Genomic DNA, 23,224 nt, shown 5'->3' with positions numbered 1-23,224 from the left:
ATCTCATGACAGAAGGTCATAATGCAACCATCTGTACCTAAAATGGCTTTTTAATGATTGCCCATCACCATGACATCCCCATACCTACTGTAAGAATAATATCATTGTAAAGGAAAGCTGTAATTGTTGATTACAAAAAAGCTGATTGCAAAAAAATAAAAAGTAGCTTAACATTTTGATTTGATACCAGATTCTCTAAGTAGCATATAGTATTATAAATATAAAAGTTAGCGTACTTAACAAAATGACAACTTCTGCAAATTCATCCTGAATTTTTTTTAATTGGTATCTTTATTACGATATTAGATTAAAACTAACTTGAATTGACAGTTTCTAATTTTCAGTCATATGTACACCTGAAACAGGTTTTCAAGTCATTACAGATGACTTGACAAAGTCCTTTGTCAAAAATGGCTTACAATAATAGGATGTACAATAGTGTTACTCCAGTTCAAGATCAATTTGATTTTCAAGCCCTCAGTATGGTGAAAAATTTTATATGGAACACAGTACAGGGTGTTATATATGTGTGTATATATACACACATATACATACACCCATATACCTATATGTATACACACACACAGTGTGCAACTTTTCAATCAACAAAGGCCACACCATCTCTTACATAGGTACTCAAGGGCCATATACCATGAATCCTGTTCACCCCACAACCAAAATACAGCCAAGCCCTGTCAGAAAAAAAGCTCACATCTTGACTCAGGAGCACTCCTTTCATGGGACCAAAAGACAGGTACTGTATGGCTAAGAGCAGCAGCCCTGCAGAAACCCGAAGGAAAGGCTGGCAGACAGCAGGCTGCCACAGTGTTTACCAGGCTAACAGCCTGCTTTCTGCTTGCTTCCAAGAAGCTCTGAAGAAACAGTGAACAGGAAAAGGAATACAGTTTAAGTGCTTTGTTCAGATATGCTAAATCCACCCCTCAGATTGCACATGCTTGATAACTCTGGTATAACATATCGATTATACAAACATTTTGCATGGATTATTATTCTATAAATAGATCTTGTGAAAGCTATCAATTATACCAATCCAACTTAGATACATTCATCTGTTCATGATTCAAGCAAAGGGGAATATTCAGCAAAGGAATCTATAGTCCTATACACAGATAGGAAAGAAGAGCTGTCAAGATATTTTTCCAAATATCATCAACACTCAAACTGCAAAGACGACAATATTCTTTTTCCAATTTGCAAGCCTTTGGAAGACCAGGAAAAGTTGCCAAAAAGAAAAGAAAGAAAAAAGTAATTTGTCAAGAAATTTCAAGAATGCTTTTCAAAATTCTTATTGAGGTTTTGATTCAATGGCTTCAAATACTAACTACAACACAACAATACAGATTCTACAAAGCAGTTACAGGATCTCATACTACATTTGTTCCTTACCTTTCCAAGATCTTGGATCTAGGGTTTGAGGTTTTTTCCTTCACATGTAAAACTTTCCAACTCAAAAAAACAAGGAAGAAACACCTTCACACCACGCTTTCTCAAAATTGATATTTTATAGGGTATCTAGGAGGCAGACATTCTCACAGAATGCTCCTCTTCTCCAAAACCTTTCAGTCTCAAAAGCTTTCATGCTGCAGTATGCCATGAAGGCCCGGAGGCTATTGGTGAACTTGCAGCTCAGTTCAATACATGCTTTTCTAGGTTAAAAAATTTTATAAAACACACACTCGTATTTTACTCAAAACCTAGGCTTTTTCCTGCTACTAAAATACTTCCAATATTTCCATCACACCCATCAACAAATCACCAATTTCTGATCAAAAAGAAAAAAAAAAGAAGCCCCATAATTATGCCAAGGATCACTTCTCCCTTACCATTTTGTATGTTTCATCATGTCGCTTTGTGAGTTTCCACAACAAATGTATTATACTAAGCACTTGCTGCATAAGCTGCTGAGATTCTGATTCCAAAAGATTTCCAAGGATGGGAGCTGATTGTGCAGATGCTTCAATCCAGCACTCAATCAGTAATGGAATTATTATCTCAATAAAACTTTTTAAATTTTCAGCAGAGGACAGGCCTTTTTCTGCGCTGTCCATTACATTTGTCAGAGACCTAAATGACAAAAGTGGGGAGAAGGAGGAAAAAAAAAAAAAAAAAGAGAGAGAGATAAAGGGCACACCATTAAAAACAGATAATACCAAAAAGAAGTACCTTTTTTAATACATTAAAATTTGCTTGCTTTCTTGATGTRTATGTTAATAAGGAAAAACAGGAGGTAAGAACAACTAAAATAAACCTGCTCCCAAGTCTCCCTGCAAGTTTGTGTGCTACTGTAACATCTTATTAGATTTCAATACTTCTCTCCCCATTGCTAAATGTAAGGTCTATATATATGGAGAAATATTATGATTTGCATTATCATATTGCCTTCAAGCAATAGACAAGACTTCACTGTGCTCAGCACAACACAATAAAGTTTTACATAAGATTCAAGCTCCATGAAGAAAAATAATGAAAATGACTACAAAGTACTGTCAAACACGAGGTTTATTAGAGACAGTCAATAACGATCTCCAGCTATAAACATAATATAAAAAACATTCTGCAAAAAGTGTTCCTATTTTGATGGTTTAATTTCAATACTCTGGAGAGGAAGTTGTTGGAAATCTATTTAAATGGTCTGACTGTAAAGTTAAAAATTACTGAAAAATTGAGAGTTATACTTAAAACTAAGTTAAAAGAATATACATCTTCCAGAAAACAAGAAAATCCAAGAACTTTTTTCTCAGAATTCTTTTCACTTCTGTCTCAAAAGGAATTATCCATACAAATGAAAAAATGTCTATCCCTGGATAAACTCAGGCAATTGTTGAGGAATTCAGTAACAGCATGTGCATAAACTGAGAGCAAAGCCAGACTCCACATGTATGTTTTAAGAAGATGGTTCCTTAAATAAAGTAACTGCTGAAGAACTCTTGCTACTTTTTAAGCAAAATAAGCAAAAGGGTTCCCAGACAACAAAATAGCAATAAAGCATGTTCAGTTTTTGAGAGAAATATTGCCCTAAAATAAGCATATTACTTCAATTTATGATTTCAGACATTGTGTTCCATGATTTTTTTCCTAACTCACAGCAAGGAATTACCATCATAAACCTAAATTCCTAGTATATACGAAATTGATATGCCAAATCTCCTGTAAAACTCCTTTCTGTTCTAGTTATGATCTCTAGAAAGTGACTTCTCCTTACATATATCCCAAACATGAGTTCTGAAAAAACTGTTTGCTTTTTTTCTACACACAGACAGAGAAGCTGTTTACAAAAGTTTTATTTCATACTGGATTAAAGAGGTCAAGCAGTTTTTCCTGGTCATCCTGTCATTTCCAAATTATCCTATTAGTTATACTATTCTATAAAGCTACATTTCTCATGCTGCTGCAATTTATCTTTAAAATCAGAAGAAAATTTTCTATCTAGTTGAAACTGATACTTTAAAGAAACTACTAATCTAAAATGAACCCAAATGTTAATAAACACCAACCCTAAAGGAAGCAGGGAAAGGACATGTATACAAAGGAATAAAATAAATAAATAAATAAAAAGTTGGGGCAAGCAATACATGCTCTTTTTTCAACAAAGGCAAGGTAGGAAAGAGAATTTTAGATCTCCAGCACAAAACAAAAAGGACAAGCAGAAACAGTACACAGTCATAAGGGTAAAAAAAATTTATTACTTTCAGTATCTACTGCACCTAGCAGATGTCTTAATTTTTTTAAATTCAGCACTGATTAACAGCAGTAAAGGATGTATGAAGTAAACTCAACTTGGCTTATTTTAAGATACAGAAAAGTTGACTGATGACAATGAATTCATAATACTGAGACATTTAAGAATGGATTCATCTGCTGTCTGTGGGGATCAATCAAATAGCTGACAAATGCTCTATGTCCCTTAACTCTCGGTTATCTACTAACAAGGCAGACAAACCCATCTTCTAATTAAAACCATAACGAATCCTAACAAGCCACAGGACAAGCAAGTTGATACCAAGACCTAGAATTTCACTGAACAAGTTACTGTCCTGTAAATGTAAATGCCACGACAAGATTACACACTCAGCTGAGATTCTGAAGCATCAGTAACTGGCTAAAATAGTTCTGAAGTAGTATTTTTTAAAAAATTATTTATCTGAAAATACCACCTAACATTATAGCAATGCTCTGGTATTAGAGCAATCTATTTCTGGAGTACAAAAAAAATCACCCCATTAAACAATGAACAGCGGACAAAACTTGAGAAGCTGGCAAACACCTGAAGATTCCTACATAATTATAATGAATGCCCTGAAACACCACAAGGCATATTATCTTCACACTGGGATGCAGTATTATTGATGGGAGCTGTAAGAGCTCCATTTAACTGTGTACATAGTCCCTTAAGCTGTCATTGTTCTTAAAGTRCTGATAGTCTTATAAAACAGGAGCAAACAAAAAAAACCTTGTGTAACATATACAGGCAACTTGAAAGAAAGAAGACAACAGAAGTTAGCACAGGAAAGTCAAGGAAGCGTAGAAGAAACAGAAGATAGGGAAACAGCCGTCTGCTGCTTAAAATAGGAGAAGTCATTTGAATTTAGGAAGTGTTTATGGCTTTTGGAGCCTAAACCAGGGTACTGTCCTCCTCTTTTTGTGTATACCACATTTGCAGCAGAAAAACACTCAGTATCCCACACAAACTGAACTTTCCATTTCTATCTGAGGCACAGGTCATACTACATATATTCACTATGCTTTGTCTTCCATTTTCTCTGTCTTCTCCAGTCTTCTCTGCAGGTTCGTTTTGTCCTTTTTTGGCAGCAACAGATGCTGTAGCATTTCTCTTCAGCTCCACTTCCAGTTCAGAAAAGATCACACACCTCGGTATCATGGTATTCAAGTTGTGAAGACTTCCCATTTTTCCCCACCTGAAAGAAATTTGATGCAAAAATCAGCATGTCAGTACATAAGGCAGGAAATTACTAGAATATTCCTGCTAATTCACTGTAATCTTTAATTGACATACAGTAGAAAGACCTAGCACACATTAGAAAAAAAAGAAAGTTAAAATTTACATCTTTGACCCATCCACTGTTGTAAGCTCAGGACAACGGCATGGATTCTGAAAATCCCTTTCTGTAATCACTAAAGTTACATATGAGGTGCAACCCCTACCTGAAGAACTTGTGGGATTAAAAATAGTATAAGCATATCTGTTTGCAAATCTATTTTTTAAAGGGCAAAGTTGAAAGTTATTTGCAGTATTAGTGATGAGCCCTTTTACTATCAATACATACACACTAAAACTATTCACTTTTGGTTTGGTCCACTCATACTGCCTACAGTTATGACTTGACTATTTATGTGTTAACTTCTTTAAACAAACACACACACACACAGTCTGAGATTTTGGAGATCCTCAAAGAGCATTACAGATTTTCTACACCTCACTTCAAGGACAAAAATGTCTTCTAATGAAACAGCCACAGCAGAGGCCCAGGAATGACTACAAAGGCCAGAGCTGGGATTGGAAGAGAAAGAATTAAATATCTTTAGCTTACTAGACAGCATTTCAGAGAGAAGGGCTTCATGCTGTAGATATCTTTTCCCTATTTTTCGTGTCAGATACAGAAGCCACCACACTAACTTCCACTCTTAAAATTCAGTAAATATCCAGTAAATAAGATGTACTGGCCCCTTGTACAAAATGAATATAACCAAACAATAAACAAATGCAATAAAATGAGAATATTCTAGTACCTTGTATGAATGGCCCTTCTCTTTCCATTCTTCTCTTCTGCTGCCATGAGCTTTCTTTGTGAACCTTGCCTTGAATTCTAGTAACATTTTCTTCTATTCTTCCGGCTCCTCCTCATGCTTGCAAAAGCCTTTTTGAAAGTATTTATAACCACAGGTGGATCACTGGCTATTTCACCGAAATCTACCACTCCTCAGAAAAAGGGTAACACAATTCAGGTAACAACAGATGTAAAGTTTATTTTTCCAGACCTCTGATAGAATGCATCTTCATCTGCAACAGGGCATGATATATCACTGTGTATCATTCAAGACACAATACTAGAGTCCTCTCATAGACAGTGGCCCATAACTGTCTGCTAGTTGAATTTGGTAAAACTGCTTTATATCTGTTATTCAGTCTCCCCCAGCAATAAAACAAGCATTGTGGTCTCTCTCAAACTATTTGAAATCTCTGGACTGAAAGTCCTGTGAAAGACTACAGAGCATTTTTGATTTTCAAGTAGTTCACTCCACTTCTACTACTACCACACACGTGATATCTATAGTAATGCATATGCATGGGGATGTCAATGTTCAAAAGCTGCCATAACAATAAACTGTTTTCCCCCCTCCAGTCTGAAGGATAGGTGAATCAAAAAGGAGAAAGAGAAACAAAGATGGTTAGTTATTTCCCCTGAAATTTCAACTCAGATCTATTTAATTATTACTTAAAAAAAGATTAAGCACACAAGCTTATTCTATAGAGAGTTTCTTTATAACAATGCTTTTTTTTTTTCCATATTCATCAACATTTCCCAAAAGAGATCTTTTATCCATAGTGAAGGTAAAAATTCATGAACTGATTAAAAATATCTAGAATTGGAAATTCAGCAGAACTCCAATCCAGTAAGATGCCTCTTATCATACTGTCCCTTTGACATAGCTTTTTTTTTAATGCCCAAATACTGAACTTGACTGAAACTTTGTACTCTTACCTTCAAGAATCTATTGTAATTTTAGAAACAGTTGAATTTCTTTGTCTGACTATAGCTTGTTTGTCAATCTCAGTCAACTGATGTTTCAACACTGCATTCAACTGTAAACAGTGTTAGAAACACGCTTCCTTTTAGTATAGGGAAATCTGCCTATCTGCTCCCTCTGTGTATTTGATATCCTGCAATAAAATAATCTGTAGTCTTTAGTTTGCAATACAAAAATTACTAAAAAGTTGTCCTTCCAAAAAGTTATTACAAATAGCATAAATATAGCTTTTACTTAATGGGATAGTTCATGATATACAAACAGTGCAGTTATCTGCTTAGTATTTCTCTATTTTCAAGCCAACGTTGTAAAATAGATCATTACACTAAATGTTCTATAATATAGCTAACCAAGAATCTCAGGACAAAAATGAAATACCTGTCTTCAGCAGCAATAAACCACAGTTTAATATTAATTGTAAACATACAGTTGACAGTATGTTAAATTTTTCTCACCTCAGTCTAAATGATGAGTTGATCTTTGGTCGTAAGCCACCATTTTCATATAGTTGTATGTGTTGATGATTATTTGCATGGACCTTCCAGCTTATACATACTGGGTTCCTCATAGAATGAGGGCTATCCTTTTGTTCTTGAAGCCCCTCATCTTCTATTTCACCAGATCCATCTACTACTGCTTGGAGGAACTTCTTGAGCCTGATAAGTACATTCAGCCTCCACTGCTGAGAAGTTACTCTGCGATTTGGGTTAACAGACAGCATCCAGGAGAGTTTCTCTCTACTTCTCATTCTTTTTGACAGTTGCTGGTGAGAAATAAGCTCTACAAAATTCTTCAACAATATACTACTGCGGTCAGTAAGAAGAGCTGGGTAGTGTTCCAACAAAACGTCCAAGACTTTCAATGAATCTTCCTGAATTCCCTCACTGATATGAGTCATGGCACTGGAGAGGTGGGCACTTACCAAAGGAAAAAATGGAGTAATCTGTTCTGCTCTTATTTTTGAAGCCAAGAATTGAAGCAGGTGAACAGCTGCTCCTCTAACACCAGAATCTTTGTCTGTAAACACAGCTGCCACTTCACTTATTATACTTGAAAGGTGTGCATCAATTACAAAAGGATACTGAGACAGAAGATCTTTGAGCCCAAGAAGAGCATTTTGCTTAACCCCAGCACTATAGTGGTGCATCTGTGAAAGCAGATCCTATAAGGAAAGAAACACGTGTGTATGTTTGCTACCATTATTACTTTAAATGCTCTAACTGCTCCATCTATTTTCCAGCACTTCTTAGATGCACAAAAATAGTCTGTTCTAATGGTGCGGTTTGTAGCAGTGTAGTAAGTTCAGAACAAATATGATATTCATTTAAAGCATAACAATGAACAAATCACCAAAATTCAATTACAGAAAGAATGAGATACCATGACTTGTCCTTCAGGTAATTAGACACCCCTCATTCTTCAATTTCTATACTACCCTACCAACTTAACAGAAGCATGAAAAAAGTCATCTATCAGTTCTCAAAAGCAGAATCATGAAACCTCAGTCTCAACAACTCTCCAACTTAAGCTGAGAGTTGCAAGAGAGAAAAGGTAAAGAAAGGAAAGCAGCAATTATAAAGGGAAGAACCATCCACAGACACGTAAAAATTTTAAAAAAGATCATTTTCAAGGGCCTATTTTTTAAAACCCTGTTCTTAAGTTATGATCCACAATAAAATGGAATGTTAAACTACAAGCTCAAAACAGTGAGTAACTTCAGTTTTTCCAGTGCTGATAACCTTTGCCTTAGGTTCTATGGTGGTCAAGAAATTTAAGTCATTAAATCCATGGGTCAGCTTACTGTCAAGGATAGAAGGGCTGTATTCAAATACACCACTGCTTTTTACAAAATTTTTAAATAATTTTTTTTCCTAAAATATAATAATATAGTAAACCTAGGTAAATAAAACATCATTATCTGTCATTTCAGAAAATATTGTCAAGGCATACCTTTATGTTAAGTTTTCTATTTTGTGTAGGAAGCATTCCATCTTCTTTAAGTTGTTCAGGAATTTGTATGGCCTTGGTTTTGAAAGTGGTATCAGTTGCATTTTCTAGTTTAGGCTTTTTTTTGCCAACTTTTAATTTCACTTTCTGAAAATCTTCTTGGTGTTTCCTTTTTTTAGTCATTCTGATTCTCTGCAAAAAGATATTCAGAAGCTTAACTGGATTAAATACACTACAAACAAGTATTTTCTCCAAAGAGCAGCATCTTCCTGTTGCAGGCTGTTTCCTATGCATACACTATTGTCCACTATTGAGACAAGATACTAGGCTAGAGAGATACAAAGTCTAATCCAGTATAGCTGATCCTCTAGCGTCCAGAAAACATTTTGCTTTTCCTTTAAGTTCATCTTTGCTCTGAAAACTGCTTTATTGAAAAAAAAGAAAAAAAAATCACCTTCTTAAGTATTGCCTTCAACTCCTCTATCAGAATAAGTTAAAAAAAAATGTCAATAAGCAGCTTTTTATATACTCAAGCCCTGTTGCGCCAAACAAGCTCAGTGAACTGTTTTGTTCCATTTGTACATTGTTTACTAACTCAGTCATTAATAACACACAGTCTGTACAGGTAAAATCATAGATCTAATCAGGCCTTCACTGATAACAGCAACATACAAGAAACTTTAAAAAAACAAAACAAAAAAACACAACAACCTGCACTACACTCTCAAAGTCTGGACTGTGCATTTAGAATAATAATTAGGAAGAAGGGAAAGAGGTTAAAATAGGCACACAGAGTAAAAAAAAAAAAAAAAAGCTGAAAAACTAACTCATATTTAATAAGGCATAAGAAATAAGGTAGCATAAATATCTGCACTTAGTTGAAGCCACGTGGACATACTAGAATAGACATACAATTACCAAAACAAAAATCCACAACTCAACTTCTGAACCATCTTTTAGCTTTAATATATCTGTACTGACAGAAGTACTTTTAGTTCTACCAGATCACAGAATACAAGTTCCTTTATTTTAGCTTGCTTCCCCCTAATCCTCATACTTCTAAATGCAATCATAACAAAATTCTAGAAGCTGATGTCACAATACTTAATACCATGCGCAAATTGTGCATAGATTTCTGTTAAATAAAATGCTGAATCCCCAATCTGATGACTGCTAAAAGTGGCTGTAGAAACTACATAGAATTTAAAAGCAGGGTGGTTTAACATCTCTCAACTTTCCAACAATAAAAGGTAATTTATAAAGCTGGAAAGCCGAATACTTCCAGATATCTTTGTACACAGTACACATACTCAGCTTCAAACCCGTCAGGTTCATAACCTTTTCATTTTTTCCACTGTAAGGGCATCTCTCTTTTGAGCTACTCTTCAGCTAATGCATTTCACACATATCTGAACTATATGAAAATGTTGCAAACACAAAGTCCAACATTTACAAGGCAAACTAAGAAGAAAAAAAAAAAAAAGAATATAGCTGACTAAACCCAGAAACTTCTAAATAAAATACGCACTGATTCTGCTTACAGTGGATATGACATCATTCACTCCAGAAAATAAGTCTACAACTGATTTCCCCAGCAGACTTCAAGTTTTTTTTAATATTGTGCTCTACTACAATATTTCATATACACATCATCAGAATAATCATCTTAAGCAATGTTTTAAATCCAGTTTGTCATCTTCCGTTCTTTTAAAAAATTTAAACAACTGATTTGACAGACATTTGACTATAACTTAATTTCTGCTTGAAAAATGCTAGCTCAAAACAGCTATATGTAAGACCATTTTAAATAAACTATTCACTGAAAAAACTTTAAAAATTGTTGGGCTTTGGTCCCAAAATAAAAAGGTCCTTTAGTGTCTAAATGTAACTACTACAGTTTTATGAACTTTTGATTTTTACCTTATCCATTTTTCAGGAAAGAACTGTAATGAGATTTTCATCATTTGATTACAAGACATACAGAAACAGCTAAAAGTTTTTGTCATTAACATTATTTCCATTTATGAAACTTGCTTTTACAGAGATATTTTAAAATATCTCACCCTACAAGATAAAGCGTTTGGCCTCCAATCAACATTAACTTCATTATAAATGCACACACATATCTGAAGAAAGCCATTTTAAAGGAGAATGCTTATAAAATACACTTTCTCCTGCTAAGACAAAGAACCGCAGTCTACCTTGCACTGCACACTTTGGAAGTTATTGAAAATGTTAACCTATCCATTTCCATTTCACACACACACCATGCTAAATCAGAGGAAAAAATGGTTACAAAACCAGAGCCACGAGAACACCAACATGTCTTCGTAACAAAACATTAAACAAAATTGTATATAATTATGAAATTAAAGATTTTCATCAAACTGTTTGCCTTACAAATGCCTCTTGACTTTAATCATCTTTTCAAATGGCCCTGCTCCCATACAGTCAAGCTAAGTGCACTTAACAGTTTCTACACTAACATATACTACAATCCAAAATATTAAAGTAACCTCAAATCAGTAATGCTTTCCTTAATGCATAAAGCTATACGCTGCACTTTCAGAAGCTACTTCAGGTGCTTCAACCATCCTTGCAGCAAGCTTAGGGAATGAAAAAAAGCCTGAAGGAGAGACTGTTTCATCTGTAATTCAATTGCTTACATTTTTGAGCCAGTATCCTCAGGGATATCACCAGTATAGTTACAAGCTCAACTTACCATGAAAATCCTGAGAAATCAGAAGAGAATGTAATTGCCCTAACTCTTCTCATCTGATAAAGATTTGCACTTATGCAAGTTTTCTTCCAGCAAAGCTCATTCACTTACAACTTTCTCAGACTCCCACAATGGATATGGGACAGCATATTCCCATTCATCATAAAGCCTAATAACCGAAATTATGCGAGCCAAAGCATTATATAACAGATACCATACCCCAAAGCCAAAACTCTATTAAACGTCGAGGCGATAGCAACTCCTGCACGTCTAGGCTGTTAAGTAATCTTCATTAGCGTCTCAGGACATCTTCTGGCTTGCCTTTGGGGCGTGGGCTTCCCTCTGCTCAATTTTAGTTATTCTATAAGACGTTCAAACAAAGCATGTTAGTGGCTGCCTGGTGCTCACGATCCTCAAGGAAACGCCGGGATTTCTGCTCCGACAGACCCGGCCCGCGACGCTTTAGTGTGTGAGGTCCCGCAAGAAGAGCGGCAGCAACTTCGCTACGCAAAACGGCGGAGTTCTCGGGCCCGGAGAGGACCTCAGTCTCCGCGAGCGGCAGGCGAGACAGGGGCAGCAGCTGGGGAAAGTCACCCGACGCGCAGCGGTATCCCGGGAAAGCGGGAGCAGCCAGGTGGAGGCGGCGGCTCGTCCCGGAGACAGGGGCAGCAGACGTCGCCCAGGGCCAGGGGACCGAGGCCCGCTGCCCTCCCGAGACCGGCGCACCCGCAGCTGTGCTCGCGCTTCCCGCCGCCCTGCGCAGGAGCGTACGGGAAGGGGGTGGGTCACACAAAAGGCGACCGCTGGAGAAGAGCAGGGCGAGCCCAAGAGCCTCCAACCGCGCCTCGGCGGGAAGGGGCTGGGTCGTTGGCGTCTCCTCCCGCGGCGGGAAACGCGCTGCCGCAGCCCCGCGCGCGCGGACCGCAGCCACTCACCAACCACGCGGTGAGCCCCCTTCCGCCCCCGAGAACGAGCCCGGAAATGGCGTCCCACATGACGGGCTTACACGGCCGAGCGACGCCCGAGGGGAAGAGCGCCTTTCCTCCCGCTCCCTTTTGTCTGAGGCGCTACCGCCACCTAGCGGGGCGGAGCGCAGCGCAGCGCCCCCGGCCCGTGCCGACTCCCGCCCTGCTGCGGCACCCTCCGCGGCGCCGCCGCATCTGCGGGCTGGGGGGCTCTTCATCCCTAGGGCGCAGCTCTCGATGAAAAGAGGAAAAAAAAGGCAAACATAAACATTAACCTCATTTCGAACAGAAACTGCAACACTACACTCGACATTTTAAAGTCAGAGACAAAATAGCACACATTTTACTCACACTAAGGGGTGTCAAATTATTAGAGCATCAACCATTCTCACTCTGCCTTCTTGAACTGGTGGGCATCAGTGCAGGTTTAGCTTTTATTATCATTTTGTAACGGTTCARCATTTAGCCAGAAATATACCTTCGTAAGAGTTCCACTTGCACAGGTGTAGCATGCTCAGTCCTGTAAAATTCAGGTGTTGCAAACTGCATAATTGCAGTTCCAGGAAACCAACAGAAAAAACACACAAAAGGCATTTTTACAATTACTGGAGTCAACACCAAACACCCTGTTTCTCAGGCTGAGCATAGCTTTTTGTCTTTAGTAGCTTCTTCAAGTAAAAGGAAAAAGAAACCAAACCATCTTATTCCTTTTATTTTTTTAAATATATTTTACTCTTCAGAAAACTACATCCCCTTTTGAGGCATTTCCTCCATTGTACTTTCCCTGACAAGAGTAGACTGAAGATGGTACTCCTACATTTTGCACTTTCAACTGAGATTGTAAATTGCTTAATTAGTGCAGGGTTTTTAAGCTGGTGATCTCTCATTTATCCATGTAAGTTACAGTAGAAGATTGTGAAGGAAAAGAATTTTTTTCAGAAGTATTGTACATTGCTATTTTGGTCATGGCTTGCAGGCTTTTCCTCCCCTTTTTGCAGTAAGGGGTCTTCACTGTTCCAGTGAAGTCTCCTTTGACTTAATTTCCTCTTTCTACTCTCCTAAAATACATACTCTTCTATGATAAAACTTATTTATAACTTATTTTAGTGATTTGTCAAATAAATGAACACAAATTATATTTCTTTACATATACATATATATATATGTATAAACCGTGTGTCTATATATGAAAGCATTCTATTGTCAAACAGATGACCCATGACAGCTTCCTTGCTAAGATGAAGTTTTTAGTACTTTTAGCATGAGAAGTATTTTGTAGGATTCCCCTTCAAAAGGGATTAACATTCTCCAGGAGTACCTCAACAGGTTTGTCTTTTTTGCTTATACCAGCTTCATCAGATATCCAGAGACACATTTTCCACTTTGCAGCCTGACAAAATTTCGAGATAGAAGAAGATGCTTTTGCAAGGAACTAACTCTGTAAATAGTTTGAAGTATGCTGCCCTTCCCACTCTACCTTCCCCTCTGGCCTACATCAGGATATCCTATCATAATGCATCAATTATGAGAATAATTCAATCACATCACTGATGTAATTACTCTAAACTATTTTGGTTTGAACCAACATGCATAACTGCTAAAAATTCACCAGAATTTTAAGATGTCAGCATTCCATCACATCAGGCATTATAACATCATTTTTATTACTGGAATCAGAGATGCCTTGGCTCACGCTTCTTATTCGTAATTGCTACTGGGATTACTTTCATGCTTTCTTTGAGCCCAGCTACTTTAGATTTTGATTTGCACCTCATACTCTGGCTTCCAAACTTCTCTATTTATTTCTTCCTCTAGAAACAATGGCTTCTTTCAATAATGGAGAGCTACTGGGTTGCTAGCAGATCTGTTACTTTTTGCAGTTAATTTACACTGAATCTTTTTAGGATATGCAGCAGGTAATTTGAAACTAATCAATTAGATTCTGCTCCATCTCCAGTGACAGAAGGTAGGAGTTAACAGAGTACTAAAAAGAATTTCAATTACATAGATGAATGCTATTGTACTCCATGAGGACTTTTTTAATTGTATTTCAATAATGAACTTACATAATAGCATTTCCTCCAACAAGAATGAGTTAATAGTAACAAATCCCAAGATTTGTGTTTACAGAGCTGGAAAACATTTAGAAAAGATAAGAATGATTTTAATGAAGAATTAGCATTAGCACTTTAGATTTCACATACAGTTTCAAAGCATTAGGCACACTATGTTTGGTACACTGATACCTAGATCAAATTCACAGGATAGGGCTTGCTGCTTCAAAGGGGGATAATGAATTCTTAAGCCAGAAAGTCATGTCCTAGAAGAAAGAGGAAGCAAAATGAAAGCGGATGTTTCCCTAAACTGTTTAGAAGAAAGATCACCAATTTACACCAGTCAGTATGTTTTCTGTTGCGCACTTAAAATATTCCATTTGTTATCAATTCACCTGTGAACACCCTTCCTCTCTCAACTTTTTGCCTTCCAACAGAGGAAGTTTGACTTTTCTTTAAGTAAAAGATAATTTCTCCAAAGCTCTCTGGTGTCCAAGTAAAATGTGTGTTAAAAAAGTTAAGGTAAAGCTAAAAGAAAAATTAATTCCCTTCTAGTTTAATTTTTCTTGCTATTGCTAATGTTTTAATTCTATAAATTCTCCAGTTACTCATGATGTCTGCTGTTATTGTGAGATAAAATCATAACATATAATATTAAATATAGTCAGCAACATTCCTTAAACATCATTAGTAAAGACGCAACCCCATTTTTTCTTACTTCGCAGTTCTGGCACACGTAAAACATTATCCTTAAAAACTGGTTTGGAACAAACAGACAGCTTTTGATTAGAAAATACCAAGTCATCATAAAACACAGTCAGATACAAGAACAAACAAAAGAATTACATCTGCAGCCTATATTTGCATCAGAAAAAAAAGCATTAAGGAAAAAATAACTGTATAACTAAATAGCCTATATTAGACATACAGTCTCAAAAAATACAGAAGCATACACTTTGTGATTTTTGTGCAGTTCAGTTTTCTCAGCTGTCTTTGAGAAGTAACCAGCATTCCTGCAGCATACCATTCAAACTATTTTATATTAGTGTGCTGTAGACTCAGAACCCTTTCCATTTTCAGCATGCTCCTACTGCACTCACAGAAGAAATATTTAAGTCTCAGTAATTTCCACTTAAGTTTCCACTTTATTTCCACTAGGAAGGATTTCATAGGAAGAAAAACAAGAGGCTGTTCCAGAGGTGGCCATTTACAACCACTGAATGTTCTAATTTTATTATGTTAATTAATAGAATGTTCTGCACTTTAAAAACAAAAATGTTATAAAGTTTTTATTTTATGCATTAGAGGTCAGAATTCAGAATTTCATACCTACTAAAAGAAGTTTGTACTGATCAAGTACATCTTCATTTAGCAGGCATTAATTATGTCCCTATTTAGGGTAACTATCAGCTGTAAGAGCTCTGATTCCAATTCTGCTCCTGACAAGAACATATTTAGAGATATTCTAGAAACTCTTCACAATTTATTTAAAGCAGTACAGTACATGTTTTGTGTTTTAATGTCTCCAGTTGTCATCAAATTCTTTTTATTCACATCTGTTCACAGAACAAACTAAGCAGTTTTGCTGTTGCTTTCTTTTTACCTTACCGTTATTGTGGCATTTTGCATTCCATGATACAAAGATGCAAGGCCATCAGGATGAAGATTCTCAATTTCATCCAGTTCTCCAAAAAATGTAAATTCTCATTTAAAAGTTCATTTACCATCTGGCCCTAGCATGCACGTAATAATAACCAGCTTCTGGTTGCAAAGCTGAAAAGTTTTAATTATAACCACTGAATGGTTATGAATGAACATCTCAAACGGGAACCAAATTTTAATTACAAAATTAGATTACAAAAAAATAAATTTAGAACTGTTTCCAAAAACAGACTCTAATTTATAACCAGCCAAAACATTTTAATAGTGGTTAATATAGAGAACTTTATATTCAAATCAAAAACATACTACTTGAGTTGGAAAAAAGTTCACATTAAAAGGGTCTGAACTGAAGGACAGTATAAGTCAGTTTTCATTTCATCCTTATTCTGATAGGATAAGAAAAGAAAAAAAAAAGATTCCTTTGCTATCACATCAGTGGGTCTTAACCATAGTCTGGACAGATCTCTTGGGACACATGCCTGAATTTGCAAGCATAGTCAACCTCTGCTGAGTTTGCTGAAGCTTCCAGTTAAATTCCCTAAATTGCATATAATCCAGGCACTTCTCAACTCAGAACTAGACTGACAGTACTAACTTCTCTATTTTTTTTAAAAATCTTTATTTTAAAACATATGTGGAGACCAATTCATAGTCCACATATGGGATTTTGTTTGATTCCAGTAGCCTTTGAATCAGGACCAGGAGCCACAGGGAATAATTTCCTAGTATTTATTGTAGGATGAAATCGCATGGCTGACTTCAGGAGTTCATTCTATTGTTAAGTCTTTGTAAAAGAACAAACAATAAGGAAAAAATCAGACTGCCAGTATATGATATTTAAAGATATTTAGGAAAACTGTGAGGGTGACAGAGCACTGGAACAGGTTGCCCAGAGAGGTGGTGGAGTCTCCTTCTCTGGAGATATTCAAAACCCGCCTGGACGTGATCCTGTGCAACGTGCTCTAGGTGACCCTGCTTGAGCAGGGGGGTTGGACTAGATGATCTGCAGAGGTCCCTTCCAACCTCAACCATGCTGTGATTCTGTGAAAACAACAGTTATTTGTTTTAAAAGTGATACAACATTTTAACAGAGAAGGAAGGAACACAACCTTTACAGCCTTTCTACAAATACAGAAATTTCAGCTATATGGAGAAATAAAAAACAAGAATCTCAAAACCAAATTGCTATTTTAATTAAAACAACACTGTACAAAATTTGGACATAGCAAAATCAGCTGCATCTGAGTTTATAGTAAGTAAAACAACAATCTCAAGCTGACAAAAAGTAGACATTGTAACACTAACTCTACTGACTCTACCATATCACTGTGTGCTGCCATTGCTTGGTCTTCTCAGAGTCCCACTTTCAGTCAGGATCCTTATAACATTTGGAATATCAATTCCTTTGTTAAAGGGAAAAAAGGAGAAAATAATTGGTTTGATGATAAAATACATTTAAAAATACACATTTATACTGAAACATTCAGATGGCGACATGAGTCTAAGGAGCTTTCCTTATAAATGAAAAATCCCACAACTGTCAACAATCAGAATATGTTACTTGGTTGCCTGGAAACTAGAACTGTATATTCCCATGCGTAGCTGTACTGGTTCAACTAAAGGATCTACCTAGCGCTGTACCGTCTGTGACTTTCAGAGATCTGTAGATGATAATTAGGAAAGCATGACCAGAAGTGCTTGATTTCATAACCGTAATAAGAAGTCAAAGTGTTCTCTTCTGAGCACAAGCAAGAAAGCAATGTTGCTTTGATGAAGCTGATGCTCATTAATGATGACTATTCCTTCTTAAGAAGACACACACATGGGCAGATTAAGTGGTAACAAAAAAAACATTCAGTGGCCATAAGCAAATGCCAAGGAAAGAAAGAGTAAGAACAGCACTAGTACACACGATGCTTACTGGGGTATGGGTGGATCACGTTCTGCCAACCTCAGATCATCTTCAGCTCAGGAAACTTCTCAAGTCTGATATGGCAAACTTTTCAGTAACCCTCAGTGAGTCTCTCTTCCAAACACTTGTCCAGTCTGGCCCAGTCAATAATTTTAGACCCATACAATAGTTTTGTATCCACGGCACCCTTTTGAAAAGAGTTCCATAGATCGTTCACCTACTGCATGAAGAACTACTTCATTTTGTCCATCTTGAAGCTGGGCCCCTTATTACTCCCCAAGTTTTTGGATCAAAAGAGACATGAAATAGTAGAATTCTGTCTGCCCTCTCCATCCACTCATGACTTCATAAATCTCTATTCTAACCTCCTCGCAGTCATCTCATTTCCAAATGAGGTCAAAAAGAACTCTAAATTTCTGTTGCTTCTTATGTGGAAGCTATTCTCACATCTTGCTGCCTTCTCTAAACCTTTTGCAGGTCTAATAAAGTCTTTTATGTATGCACTATTTAAGATATAGGCAAAGCATGAATTTATGGAATGGCAAAATGATGACCTCCATCTTGCTTTCTGTTCTTTCCTTAACTGCTTGCATTTGATTTACTTTTCTGACTGATACTGACTGCTGAGTTGGCATTTCCATCAGAATAGCCATCATAACACCAAGGTTATGACTGAACTGAAAAACACATCAAATTTCATCTGTCAGTTTATTACCCAGTCACTGGTCAGAAGAGGAGCTTTTGAAACACTTCGGTCCACCAACACTTTAACTATTTTCAATAACGTCAAATCACAAAATTTTGTCATCCAACTTCTCGTCCCTTTTTCCAGGCCTTTTGTGAAGATATTAAACAGCACAGGTCTTAAGCATGGGCCCACAGTTCTCTACTGGTAACCTCTCTTCATTGTAAAAATTGATTGCCCATCTCCTATCTGTTTTCTGTTCATTATTTATCAATGTAAGGATTTCCCTCCTTTCCCACAGCCATTTAGTTTTCCTAAAAGCCTCTAAAAATGCCTTTAAAAGCCGTAAAAGATAAGGGAATGGTCAAAAGTGTTTTGGAATTCCAAACAAACTTTATGAACTGGATCACCTTTATCCAAACATTTGCTGATCCCTGTCAGGCAACTCCAGAAAGGCTGTAAGGAAGGACTTCCTCTTCATGGAAGTGGTATTTATTTTAGCCCTCTCTAAGCAGATCATATTTATCCAGGTGTCCACTAACTCCCACCTTGTTTTTCTAAACACCATCTATTCACCTGTCCAATAGAAGCTGGTAGTTTCAAAGATCACCTGGAACCCATAAAAAAAAAAAAAAAACACAATTGCCACCCACAATTTATAGATTCCAAAGGAAGCTTTATGGAAGAAATCACTATTTTCAGTAATTGAACTATTTCATCTTTGAGCTCCCCTAGGACCAGGTGATAGTCATTGAAGAATTCTAATAATTTTATAGTTTTGTGTTGTCAATTTGTTCCTGTTCTACCAGACTTCTGTTGCAGGCAGAGTCTCTGCTGAGTCGTTAGCACCTCCTACCAGTGCCCCCCTTCTCCCTCCAATAAAGGTTATGGCATTGGAATCTCCCCAGTTCCTTCCACAATGTGCACCCGGGCAAAGAATACCGTAAGCTTTTCTACAATGTCCTCTTCCATGTTCTCTTTTTTACCCTGATAATCAGTTGGTCCTACACTCTCAGAAGCTTAGAAAAAAATACAGAAAGCTTCTGAAGAAAGGGCAGCAATTGACTGGAGACAAAGGTGAGGAGGTTTAGTAGCTGAAACTTAACAGAAACTTGTAAACAGAAGAATGCTGGTCGCTGATTCCATGTTGTTTCTGTGTTACTGTGCAAGTATAGTTTCTTCAGGAATCAGCAAGTAAAAACATTTTTGTTGTAGGCAGTCCCCAAAACAGTGTCTTGCCAGTTATCACACAGACACTAGATTCTCCTTTTTTCTAATAACATTACGCTTGATTTTAGTTTACTATCCTTCACCATGTAGATGTTACTACCCACCAATGAGGAAGGGATAAAAAAAGACAAATTCAGTGATTATTAACACTGTCATAGGAAGGCATTTTGAATTACCATTCTTAACCTGGGTCCTACCAAAGTTAACAGAAAAAAAAAAAAGTAGTCTCTTCAGCCCACCCTAATATCTCAAAATTCTTTGACCCATATAGCCCTGCCCCATTATTAATTTTTCACAGAGCTAACAGAATTATGTTATGTATATTTTATATACAGAGAGAGAAAGATTACCTCTGAAAGCCGGATTTGCTGCTGCTATTTTGTGTAGGGTAGCTGTAACTTCCTCAACATTCATATTTCTTACACTGTTCAAAAATTCAGTAGTGATGTTCTCATATGGTGTTTCTGAAAAGCCAGTTGAAAAGTTTGGGGTTTTGTGTTCCTCATTTACTGATAAGGACTTCTTAGCTGATTGGCTGCTTGAGTAGTCTTAGAAAGAAGAGGAATACTGTTTTTCAGTAAGAGTATTCTGAAGAGGCTTCGTTACTTAATTCTCTAAATAGGGCTTTTCAAAACAAGCATTTTGAGTCTGTAAAGGAGCTGGAACAACAGCATTGCTGGAAAAGTTCACATTTGACATTGCTAATAATGTTTCCATACAACTAAGAGTCAAGAATGCTTGCCATTTACAGAAAACAGGAGTTGGGGGAAGCTATTTCTATTATTTGTACAAAAAAGAACTAAAAGTTCTAAGTCCCATATACTGTAGGACATTTCAGTTTTCATTATTAGCATTGTATTAATTGAGGTTTTCAAAAGCTAAGTGCATCACCACCATACAGAAAAATCTCATATAAAATAGCTGCACTAGAATTCTGCATATTTCCCCTCTCCAAGCATAGCACTGTACTTTTCACCACATCATATGAGAAAAATAAGCATTTGTTTATATCAATAAGGAAATCACCTCAAGGAAATCCAAGATTCTTAAATAAATTCATCAGAAGTACTGAGATCAAGTAGCTGTGATGTTCAGATATTGGACAGAATTTTCGAATCCTACACAACATAATTTTTTTTCCACTAATTTCTTGACTGGACTAGACCTGCACTAAGCCTCTTCTGCACCAAGAAGAGAAAAAGATGTGCAAAAAAGACAGCATTATACTTTGAAAGCCTCCTTAAAAACAGATGCCTTTGGACAGAGGGGAGTCAGAGACAATACTGTGACATACAAATTCAAGTTATCCCAAAATCCTATGGTTACGTTCATTATATGAGTATAATGAGTGTTTCTGAATAGTCTGCTTTTTCTGATGTCTATAGAGTATGAAGATATCTCTTAATTTAAGTTACTTAATCTGAACTTCATTCTGCTCTTAAGCTCTGCTTTTAGAGAAACAGGAAAAAAGTTTACTAGAATTTCTGCAAGGTTCAATGTTAAGATTAAAGCACATTCAAGACTGGAATCCTAATATTACCAGTATCAGAATCACTAATATCTGCTGAAGTCAGGTCAGACTGTTCTGTGGAGTGTTCCAATGCTTCTTCTCCATTATGTTCAGTATCTAAAAGGTCCTAAGAGTTTGAAAAAAAGCTTTGTTCAGAGCTTTATCAAAACAACCTTTTGAAATGACCAACCACTACATTTTTAATGACCACAAAAACAAAAAGATCAATAACATCTTACCAAATCCCTCTTTGAAAAATTAAATATTTATTCAAAAAAAAGTTCAACTGGTAAACAACGTTTTATACACACACTGTTTATGGCATCCATCTTTAGCTGAAAAAAGCACTGTATTAGGCCAAGAAGCCATACTTAAAGAGGCTTAAATATATTCTTATCCTGCTAGATTAAAATAGTAAACCTTTTACACTCAGAATAAAGGATTTATTTTAAAAAAGACCAGTTAAAAGATCACAGCTTAGGATATTAAAATGTTTCCCCATATTAGTTTTTCTGATTTTTTCATAACTGCTAGGTTAGAAGTTGCTTCGGTTAGAAAATCATTGTTTTATAACATCTCAAATTTTGTCATCTTTCCCTATGAATAAAACAACAAAACCTTATATGAAAGAGAAGCAGAGATAAGGAAGCTTAACACAGAAGTCAAAAGCAGTAAATAATTAATGAGAACCATAGGCATGGAATTTTATCATACAGAAGTGCTGCCTCTGGGGAATGGAATGGGGAATGCCTTTGGGAAATGGAATATGGGGAATATAAGGATCAACTTTATAGAAAAATCCTGAATTAAGAAATAAAAGGCTTTTGAAGCCAAAATAAAAACAACAAACTTTTTTTCCCAGGTATCACCTCTGGGATCCCATCCAGCTCGCTGGCTGGTACTTGGTCTCATTTGCATTATCCACTTAAACTCATCCTTTAAATAAAAAAAAGTGTTAAGTGAGTAGTTATTCTGGTGAATGAGCCTGTATGTTCTACATTAAGAATTTTGTGAGACAGGCTGGGAGGGATAAGGTTTCAGATGCCAGATATGTTCAACGGATCATCAACAATAGCAAATTTTCTACCATACCCGTTGACAGTAGACGACAAAAAAAAAAAATCACTCCCAAGCATGGAAACTGTGGAGATTGTGGTATGATGGAATATAAACTAGAGGAACAGAGACTGCAAGTGGCAACCATAACAGGCTCAAAATAGCACTCAAAATACCTTCATACTGTGGCCTTTTTAAAGACAAGTCAGTCAGTGCTAGCTTCAGGGGAAAAAAGAAATAATGAATTTCTAATGGTAGAGGAAGAAGGAGAGGATGAATCTCAGAGGGAACATTCCAAAGAGTAGGACAAAAAAAGGCTTGTATAAGTAAAAGAGGAAAATGAATGTCAATAATGCTTGATAACACAGTTAATGAAGTGAGGGCAAGGCTGCGAAAGGAAATGGGATACAGACCAAGATAATGTCAGGGAGGTCAAAGACATGAGAAAAGCTTAAACTAGGAATAAGAAGGGATTAAAAAAGCAGAGAAACTGAGATGCAAGAAAACGTATGGGAAGAAGGGACTGAGTTTTTTGGCTTCTCCAGTTATTGAAAAGAACCCCTTTGCAGAGAAAGTGTTAGACTTTACAACAAAAAGCTATGAATTTATCTTATCATCACTACAAAAATTCTTCAAGTATTTAATGCCCAAAACTTACAATATTTTCTCCATATTTTATACTTAAATAAAATGGT

The 23,224-nt window shown here is 36.5% G+C and overlaps 2 protein-coding genes across 15 annotated transcripts in view; both read right to left on the bottom strand.

The window, feature by feature from the left end:
* LOC112960933 (testis-expressed protein 10 homolog) overlaps positions 1-16,998 on the bottom strand; it is a 32,254-nt gene extending 15,256 nt beyond the window's left edge. For 4 of the 8 annotated variants that reach the window (XM_026055635.1, XM_026055637.1, XM_026055636.1 and 1 more), the window contains exons 1-7: positions 14,667-16,998; positions 14,487-14,552; positions 12,391-12,963; positions 11,675-11,816; positions 8,740-8,928; positions 7,245-7,951; positions 1,845-2,085 (exon numbers count right to left, since the gene is read on the bottom strand). In XM_026055635.1, the coding sequence (XP_025911420.1) occupies positions 1,845-2,085; positions 7,245-7,951; positions 8,740-8,919 (1,128 nt within the window). In that variant the 5' untranslated portion in view covers positions 8,920-8,928; positions 11,675-11,816; positions 12,391-12,963; positions 14,487-14,552; positions 14,667-16,998. Of the gene's footprint in view, positions 1-1,844; positions 2,086-7,244; positions 7,952-8,739; positions 8,929-11,674; positions 12,367-12,390; positions 12,964-14,486; positions 14,553-14,666 lie in introns of those variants that run through there. The other 4 variants (XM_026055631.1, XM_026055634.1, XM_026055633.1 and 1 more) reach the window with 3 other exon arrangements.
* The window catches only part of LOC112960934, a 48,013-nt gene continuing 39,347 nt past the window's right edge, over positions 14,559-23,224 (bottom strand). For 4 of the 7 annotated variants that reach the window (XM_026055639.1, XM_026055644.1, XM_026055643.1 and 1 more), the window contains 3 exons: positions 21,504-21,600; positions 20,314-20,511; positions 17,308-17,539 (listed from right to left, as the gene is read on the bottom strand). In XM_026055639.1, the coding sequence (XP_025911424.1) occupies positions 17,460-17,539; positions 20,314-20,511; positions 21,504-21,600 (375 nt within the window). In that variant the 3' untranslated portion in view covers positions 17,308-17,459. Of the gene's footprint in view, positions 14,741-17,139; positions 17,178-17,307; positions 17,540-19,281; positions 19,344-20,313; positions 20,512-21,503; positions 21,601-23,224 lie in introns of those variants that run through there. The other 3 variants (XM_026055641.1, XM_026055642.1, XR_003251891.1) reach the window with 3 other exon arrangements.

The sequence above is a fragment of the Apteryx rowi genome, unplaced genomic scaffold (genome assembly GCF_003343035.1).
Source record: "Apteryx rowi isolate R43461 unplaced genomic scaffold, aptRow1 scaffold_1245, whole genome shotgun sequence".
NCBI classification, from domain to species: Eukaryota; Metazoa; Chordata; class Aves; order Apterygiformes; family Apterygidae; genus Apteryx; species Apteryx rowi.
Note: the sequence above shows the minus strand (reverse complement) of the source record. Positions and strands in the feature narration are given on the sequence as shown.